The sequence below is a fragment of the Frankliniella occidentalis genome, unplaced genomic scaffold, assembly GCF_000697945.3.
Source record: "Frankliniella occidentalis isolate FOCC.00 unplaced genomic scaffold, Focc_3.1 Scaffold21, whole genome shotgun sequence".
Taxonomy (NCBI): domain Eukaryota; kingdom Metazoa; phylum Arthropoda; class Insecta; order Thysanoptera; family Thripidae; genus Frankliniella; species Frankliniella occidentalis.
In genome coordinates this window covers 1,354,667-1,363,767 of record NW_026267151.1, presented here as the reverse complement: position 1 = coordinate 1,363,767, position 9,101 = coordinate 1,354,667, and the positions used below count along the sequence as shown (strand labels likewise).

The window sequence follows — 9,101 nt, the reverse complement described above, 5'->3', positions numbered from 1 at the left end:
ACTGCCTTGGAACTTTAATGCGGTTTGTACGTTAATTCAAGATTTTCAAACATTTTCTTACCAGAATACACACTATCTTAAAAATTACCAAACTAAGTATTTGCATGTCTGAAATTTTAGAGGCCACTTTATTATGTGTCATGACACAAAGGAGCAGGTGCCACAGGGCGGGCGGGAAGCTGCTCGGGTCCCTGGCCAAGGGAGCATGAGCAGGTGAAAAATGTTGTTGCAGTTGCAGAGTAGAGTTGTCGGCATGTTTTGTTTGGGTCAACGCCGCATTCCAGTTAGTATTTAAATATTTAGTGACGGCAAAACCCACCCTGCGATTCGGTGTATGAAAACTTAAGGGAGTCGGTGGCACTTCCCGTAAAAAAGACATTATTGAAAACGTTTTCATTGCCTAAGTTTGTTGGCCGGGCTATTCCATTGTTTATTGTCTCCGGTCATTGCATATTATGTTTTCTGTGCCTTAGGATTCTGCCGAGTTGGCCGGACTCAGCTGCATATATCACGGAGCCAGACCGATCCCGGCACCAGCCTGCCGTCGAGAAGCTAAAATAGTTCATCACGCGCCAAAGGCTCTGGCGAACAATAAAATTCTTCCATTAAAACAACTCTGCTTTCGCTTTAGCACTTACACGTACACGACACCCAGGCCGATACTCATTGCGACAAGAGTCTACCGCAAGATGGAGTATCGCCGTGGAGGCCAGGTGGCGCGGAGTATCGCCGCGGGCCAACCGGGGTCAACGGTATGGGATACCAATGTTCAATAGCTCTCCTACTTTTCTTAATTCGCTGTACAGTTGTCGCGTCTTTCATTAGTTGTTTTCACCAATGTCAACTTCGTCAATAATGCACACAGAGCATATACCTGCGCAATGGCTTATTTCGAAGAATGTAAGAAAATTTGACACAAAAAGTATTTGAGTTGCATTAATTTATGAGTAGAAATGTAAAATTGCTTCGTGCACGGAGAGTCATTTTTTTACGAATCGTAAAAATAAAAAAAAACGAATACCGTGTAAATGTTGAGGAGTCCCTCGCCGAGGGTCGGGGGTCGGGGCGATGGATACAACGATAAGGTTACGAGGGTATGGTTTTATTCATGACCAATTATAGATGTGTAGGATGATGGGTGTGAGAAGTGCGACGGAGACCCACTGCTCAGAGGATGTAGGGGGAGCTGTATGCCACGGGGGCGGCGATGGCACCGTGGGCAGAGTAGGCAAGGGGGGCGGAGTAGGCGACGGCGGGGGCGGAGTAGGCGACGGCGGGAGCGGCGTGGATCACGTCAGTCTGGAGGTGCACCTGGGGAGCGGTGTAGGCGACGGTCTTGACGGGCACGGGGACCTGGCGGTAGACGTGCTCGGTCTCGGTCACCACATGGGGCTGACGGACGACGGACACCTCGGCGGGGGCGTACTGCACTTTGGAGAGCAGGGGAGCGCCAGCCAGGAGCCCGGGGGCGGGGGCGGCGACGGCGACAGCCAGGACGGCGGCGAGGGCGATCTAGAGAGAGAGGGAGAGACGACGGGCGTGAGTGTCACTGAACAAAGGAGATCCGGGTGGTGCGGGGCCTGGGCGGGGTGGAGTACTCACCAGGACCTGCATGGTAGTGCTGTGGTGAGTGCCGGTAGACGACGAGTACCCCTTCGGACCCGTCGCCCCCTTTTATACTCCCGACGCGGAAGAGGCGGTGGTCCGGCGCGTTCGGTCCTCTTCGCCACGGCACGCCCAGCCGCGCCCCGCCCCCCACCCCGCCTCACCGCGCCACAAAACGAAAAGTACTGACGACGGCAGAAGAGGAGGACCACGCCCGGCTCCGCATCCTCTCCCTACGCACACTCCCCCCTTCCCCACTCTAAACCTCCTGATGGTATAAATCGGCGAGCCTGTGTGAGTGAGGAGAAGATGAGAAGTTTCATGTTTCACCGCTGCGCCGTAAAAACGCTATTATTATTTTGACTATAAAGTGGACGCTGCTGTGCAGCATTGGGGTTCGTCCGCGCCCGCCGCCGCCGCGCTGCTCGGCTCGGCCCGCATGGGAGCGTGCGCGTCGCGCGCGCCGGTCCGTGTCGGCGGGGCGGGAGTCAGGGCGCGCGGGCTAGGCCGGGCGGGACAGGGCGCGGTGGTGCGAGGTGGTCGAACCCTGCTGGCCCGCGGCCGAGGCCCGCGGAGCCTTGGCATTGGCAGCGCGACACCCCGCCCTCCCCATCTGCCCCTGATCGGGTCACGTCCGGCCCTGCCCAGCCCGGCCCGGCCCGGGGAGTGTCGCCGACCGGCGGCTCAATAACAAGGCGGCTCAACGGCCACTTTGCTTGGTTCGCGACCGGACCGCTAGACAAGCCGCGGGGCCGGGCGGCGCGGGGCCCGGCGGCGTGGCCGCTGCCATCCTCGGGCTCGATAGAGCCAAACGTAGGGGCCGTAAATTACCGTGGCTGCTGCCCGGATTGAACGGCTCAGCGAAGCGACCAGCCTGGCGGGGCGTGGCGGGGCGTGGCGGGGCCGGGCGGGGCGTGGGGAGGAACGTAAATCCAGTGAATACAGCAGCGGCCGGGCCCGGGCCCGCCCTGACGCGGGCCGCACAGAGCAGCGCCACAAAGGGCTTAGCCAAACAGGCGGGGGCTGCCCTAACTGGTTGGGACTAAACCTAGCCCCGGAACGGCCACCCTACGCAGGTTATACCGTGCGAAGAGCTGCGGCCCTTACATTGCTTGCCCCAGATCTGGTGCGACGTTGACGAATGGGGCAACCGACTGCCATGCGCGCCTGTGGAGATACTGTGCCGCGGTGCAGGGGTGTGGGCAAGTTGCCTACTCCCACGGCGTCTCTCGTGGATGGATAGGCAAACCCGCCGCGCACAACTGCAACGCGGTATAGACTAACCCCCCGGCGCCCCCTGGCCCCGTATGAGTCAGTGTAACAAAACACGTTCTAGATACAGTTTTGAAATAACAAATAATATGATTCAAATTATTTCTGGATGATGGACACACTTAAACGCCGAAAATAACATTCACTACGTTTAAGGAACTTAAGTAATAAGTAACGGAGCTCTAGTCTCTGGTCCAGGCAGCGAAATTGTGGTGCAGTGTGCTGATACCAAAGGAAGAGAGAGAGAAATAGTGTGTATCACGGAGGCAGGATATTTTCGCTGGAGAGTTATTTTGGCGCGCCGGCCGCTCGCACAGCTCCACGCGCCAAACTCAATCAGGTTGAGCAGGACTGCACGGCAGAGGGGGAAGGAGGCGGGGGAAGGGGAGGGGGGGAATGATCCCGGTCCGGGCGGACGGCCTTGCAATGAGAAGAGAGGGACGGGAGGGAGGGGGGAGGGGCGACTCCGCGACTCCGTTCTGATCGGGTTGTTGAGCCGATAACCACCGCCCATCGGTATTTGGTAACAGGTGACGTCAGAGGAACCAGGTGATGACGTCACGCGGCAGGACGTCACAATGGGTCTCGTATATGGTCTTGAACTTGAACGAAGGCTATGAGGCGGGCAGGGCAGAGAGAGGCAAAGAGCGGCAAGGAGGGACAAGAGACCCCCGGCCCGGACCCCGCCGACCTGCTGATCCCTCAACAAAAAGGGGTTGCGTGGGTTGCGCCTGATTGTTGGAGACGGAGGCATGGCGATCGACTGTAGCCCCGGGGTCAGTGGCACCGGTAAGCACATGCACACTGTAAAGATAAGGTAGGTGAGGTCCGCAACGGTAAATTTGAGGAGCACACTACAGATGTAGCGAACTTGAAAATCAAAACCAAACTGCTTGTACGTATAAAAGAGCATTTTTGCAGCCGAGTTCATCACTAAACTGACAGTACTCTCATAGTTTGCCTGGTTTTTAAATTTGACATTGTTTGCAACGGGCTTATTGCCGTTGCTGAAAATGTAATTCGGTCTCATTGAAGTTTGTAGCCTGTTTCTGGCAATGTTCCATTGTTTGAACAACAGTTAGTTTGTCGCCGACTGGGTCCTATTCTTTCCTATGGCCCAGTCTGTGGACCTGCCCCGCGAGTTATTTATCGCTAGCGCTATGTGTGTTCCAGTCTGGCGGCTGCTCAGCGTCCTCGATCCACTGCTCCAGGCTGGAGCGTCACTGGTGCGACCTAGACCTAGCCCAGCTGTCAAGTACTTACTTGCACCGCGCACCCTCCCCCGCCTGATTACCTGCTACGCCCTGTTCCTCTCCTTCCTTACCAGCTCGCAGCCGCACTGAGCTGGACGGCGGTGGAGGCCGTGCAGGCCGTGCGGGAGGACTCCGCTGGTGGCGGCCCGGGTGACAGGAGTACGTTGTGCAAACCTTAAAAACCTTATTTATCAAATACTGCTCTCACTAATCAATGTCCTCTCTCGTTCCCTCTTCACTGTTGGTTTTCTGGTTTTCTTCACATACTTTACCACCGCACTGTGAAAAAACTTTTGGGATTTTCGCTATATCGAATGTTTCTTTTCTTTGCACGCACTTCGGTGAAGTGCGGGTGGGCTTACCTATTCCCCTTACCCTTTGTGTCAGCCGTCATTCTGTCACTCGCCGTTACGAACTTCACTTCACTTCACTTAGTTACCGTAGGTCTCAAAAGACCTCTACTCGCGCGGTAGAGTAGATGCGACCCGACATAGCGCCTTGTAGGTAGGCAACATCTTGCCGGCGACGCTCGCGTGTATTGCGGGGTGGCCTACTCTGAGCCTCGCAGGCGCCGAGCTCACGTTCATTGCCCGACTCAATCCGAGGAAAACGGACGTACTTTGTGGACGATCCCTAAGGCGCCATATGATAACTGTGATTTAAGTAGGTAAACGGCCTGCAGGTGGTTAACGCCGCGTGTAAAGAAACATTCGGTAGTCCTTCTGGGGTTCTAGCTTCTACTTCGTAAACGAAACTCAAGCTAAAGGAATGTCTCGTTTGGGTCTAGGTCTGCGGTTGACGCTGTACTCGGTGCACGCGGTGTCGGCCATCCTGTCGACGGTCGGCCAGCGCGCTGCATACCATTTCGTAAGATTGTACTTATTTTAGCACGTCTCCCTGTCATTCCTATAATAAGAAAGGTACTATTCACGTTCGTATGAGACGACAGTTTTTCAAATGTTATCGTTTGTTGTGCCAGCAGGATAAACCGCTGCTGCATCTGCCATGGCTGCTGTTCACTGCGCAGGGACTGCTCCTGCGGCAGGGACCGGACGTCATCTGCCTGGCCAGAAACACCCTCGACTGGGGGGCTGGTCTCGCCTTTCTTCTCGCTTGCGTTACTGTCTACTGTAAGAGCTGGGTTGAAGTAACACCACTAGAACTGTGAATCACTGCAAAATGCTTGCGAGTAGGTATGTACTAACTTCTTGCAGGCCAGCAAGTAGCCCTCTGGCTGCAGGTGAGCCGCTCGTTCGTAGCCAAGCGGCCGGAGTGGGTCCTGTGCAGGCTTCTGCTGAACGGGAGGCGTGCCGGCTGATCTCGATCTACTGCTAACATTAAACATCCCCATACAGTCTTGTGTTTGTTATCAGTACCTTAACTTGGCTGTTAATGGTTTTTCAATAATCTCCTTAAAAATGAATGTAACTCACGACGTGGGGTAGTAACCTTTCTTGGTGGTGGAAGTGGTGATACCCCGCGCTGGTGAATGCGGGGTAGAGTCCTAGCGCTACTCCTCGCTGGCAGAGACAGCGCGGAGTAGCGACGGCTCTAGTGGTGGCCCACCGGCAGAGCGCGCTGAGGCGGCAGTCTAGACTCCAGCACTGCAAGCCCGGAGTAAAGGGGTGAGCGGCTCTGTACGACCAGGGTGCAAAAAGGGAGATTCACAAATTGTTTCTCTCACAGAGGAGCCAGAACTAAACACGTCGAAATATTATTACGGACGTTTGGATGGGTTGAAGCAGGATTGGTGTATATAGGGCTTCAACATTGAATCATGAAACAACAGCCGAAAGGGGTTGAAAGCAAACGCTAAAATGCATCTAGATGTGGTCGGGAAAGTGGTACCAAACCCCTCTTCTCCACCCTCAAATACTGGACTTTTTCACTATTTTAAAATGACCGGTATTAAAAACTCTTTTCCTCCCTTGCTGTTGCTGTTGACAAGGTGCCTTTTTGTAAATTGTGTATAATTGGGACAGTAACGTATGGTCTGAAATTGTAGCTGTGTACCTATAGCCAGGGAAGGAATTTGTCATTTGTGCAAGACAAGCTAACTCAGAGGATTGAGGGATTGAGCGTGTCCCTTCTGTTTCGCAGGGCTCTTTTGGCCACACACACACACATCTTTTAGATAGCCAATTCAATCCGTCAATGGAACAGTAACCCACATTGAGGCCACATATTGTCTGACCAACTGACCAACCACTACGTAACTGACTATAAATAGTCCATTTTCGCTTTAAAGAAGGCTGTTTTTCCCAAATGCATTTTTTAAAAAGAGAAGCTGGCGGTACTCTGCTCTCCAGCAAAGCCGCCCCACCGCACCCGGCCACGCCGGACCCGCTTGCCTCGCACCAGATCCAAATCCTACGTTGCAGTGAACACCCCCTCCCCCCCTGCTTCCCTTATTATCCCGCGACATTTTCTAAAGCGGTTAAAATACCTCGCGCCGTGGAAGCAATTAAGAGCTCGTCCGTAAACACGACGGTTGCTGTTTCAGCTTGTGCTGCCTCGGTCGGCTCCGCGCCGCTCTGCGGGCGTACCGCCCTCAGCCTCATGACAAACTCGGAAAAAAGAGAAGGCGGCACAAAAAGGTGGCAAGGGAGAGAGAGAGAGACAGAGAGAGCTGACGAGCGAGCAAACGAGGAGGAGGAGGAATACGGGAGGAGAACGACTAAGCAAGAAAAAGAGCGGAACAGGGTGGGAAAAGGTAAGCGAGCAAGTAGACGAGGAAGGGCAGGGATGGAGAAGAGTAAAGTAAACGGTCGTAAGGAGCGAGTAACTGGACGAGGAAGACTTCCAGCCGCCTTAAACTGCTCTCGCAACGAAAATAAAACACTTGGGCTTGGGGGGAAAAAACTTATGATCCCTACCCTTTCGTCGGGAAGACCAACGATGTTTGTGGGGATTATATTGCATTAAAGATGTGGAGGCTGTTAAATTCTATGACGAGCGTGACGAAGTTCAGACTAAAGAGCGCTCAGTCAGAGTAAATCCCATATGGATACAATTGCAATTATTGTATGAAATTTCATGAAAGTGTGCAACTCCTCTGTTGACCACTTCCTTCTATGAGACGCACATTTTGTACGGAATGTTCTAAAGAGCGACACTACACATGTGTTCAACTGTTAGGTTGAATACATGCAAGCAGGGCTGTTAACGTTAATTTGAAATGTTAGCGCGCTAACGTTAAAGCGATAACGAACCAAATTAACGTAACGCGTTATCGTTAATACGTTTTGACACATGTAACGCGCTGACGATAACGTTTACTTTAACTGTTAACGCCGTTAACCCGTTAACGTTAACTGATAACGCCGTCATCGTTAATCTGACTATCGTAGCTGAGGGAGCTGCGGAGTGCGAGCCGGACGAGCAGAAAACAACAATGCCTTCTAAAGGCGACAAAATTCAATAGTGTCGCATGGACATATCCGTGCAAAATGGCTCATTTGTACGCCCTCCCGCAGAAAAGCGTTAACGTTAACGGCGTTATGCCGCTAACCACAAAAGTAACGTAGCGCGATAACGTTAATGCTTCGGCGTAACTGTAACGCGCTAACGTTACTCGTTAACTAACGTTAACGGCGTTAATTAACGGCGTTAATCGTTAAATTAGCGTTAACAGCCCTGCATGCAAGTACACAACTGCAAAGTTGGTTGCCCACCTGGTTTATCAGGGTGTGGGGCCGTAGTGGCACGTGCCCCCCCCCCCCCCTTTCAACTACACATGCGTACACACTTGCTTGAAGCCCCCCTATTTCCTACTCGCAATTTTGTTTCTGTATATGACAGCCTGTATGATTTCTTGTGTAAACAACTGATGACGACTGTGTACCCTTTTTTATTCTTTAAGAAACACGATTTTATGGGGATGACATTGTTACTGTTACACACATTTCAATGCATGAGACGACAGACGATAGATGCCACACACAAATTTTGTCAATTTCCGGCCTCCTTTTCGCGACTGCCAATCTTTGGTCTTCTCTAAAAGAATGCAATTTTTGTTTTCATTCAACAGAGATATGCCAAAATTTATGCAAGCAAGGTGATCACGGTGTTCTAAGTGCAGGAGTTCGTATGATTTCTGAGCTGAATGCTTATTAAAGTATTCATCGGTTTACACGCTAGATGTCTAAAGTACTTATACACTGGTAAAACAAAGGTGGGACCTACCTATTAAAGGCTCAAAGATAAAGGCATTACAGTTTATGTTTTTTTGAAATATTTCGTTCCTCTGCAATAAAATTGGATTCTTAGATCTATTTTCGTAATCTACACAAAATTTCGCTTCGAACGAGCCTACGTGTGATGGGGTTCTGTTCAAAAATGACATAAATTGATAGAATGTGTTTGTATTTTTTGACTTGCTTTTTATTTGCTGACTGCTTATCAGAACCCTATCACACGGAGTCTAGCTGGACGCGGAGTTTTGTGAGGAATGCGACAATGTACCCCAAAATGTGATCGGTTTGCTTATTCAGAAAATATATGGGAAAATCTGAATATACACACTTTAGAACTCAAAAAACGGTTTAGCACCCCTGGAAAGGTAGGATATCGCACCTTTGTTTTTCCAGTGTACTTGCCATGGACGTCTGTGCTGAGCATGCTTTTCTTGGAAAATTGCATGACGTCTTATTGATTTATCACACAGCGGAGTCAGATGATTTCAGCCTCATCACGTTTAAAAGGTGCCAAAGACCTAGCTTTTCTTTCACTAGAAAGGGAGAGAGTGAGAGCGAGAAAGGGGGCTGGTGGGGGGAGCGATGCGAATTTGTGACCGTTATGAGGGAAGGGGATGTAGGGGGAGGGCCTGTGTATGAGCGTGCTCATCAGGGAACGATCAGTGGGTGTTTATGACTGCTGGGGTGGGTGTGCGGGGGTGGCCATGACGCTGCGCATGCACTGGACGGGGAGGGGGGGGAGGTCGGGCCGAGGGGCAGGCGGGCGCGCGGGGCG

The 9,101-nt window shown here is 52.1% G+C and overlaps 1 protein-coding gene and 1 long non-coding RNA gene across 2 annotated transcripts; one reads left to right on the top strand and one right to left on the bottom strand.

Moving 5' to 3' along the window:
- Positions 1-1,086: 1,086 nt before the first annotated feature.
- Positions 1,087-1,685, bottom strand: LOC113204519 (cuticle protein 38-like). The gene is made up of 2 exons (XM_026419716.2): positions 1,603-1,685; positions 1,087-1,512 (listed from the first exon to the last, which is right to left on the bottom strand). Exons 1-2 carry the CDS (start codon positions 1,612-1,614, stop codon positions 1,168-1,170), a joined length of 357 nt encoding a protein of 118 aa, XP_026275501.1. The 5' UTR covers positions 1,615-1,685; the 3' UTR covers positions 1,087-1,167.
- A 3,232-nt stretch (positions 1,686-4,917) lies between these two features.
- On the top strand, positions 4,918-5,467 carry LOC113204538 (uncharacterized). Its single transcript, XR_008010853.1, has 3 exons — positions 4,918-4,997; positions 5,113-5,260; positions 5,345-5,467. It is a non-coding gene; the product is annotated as an uncharacterized LOC113204538 (long non-coding RNA).
- Positions 5,468-9,101: the final 3,634 nt, after the last annotated feature.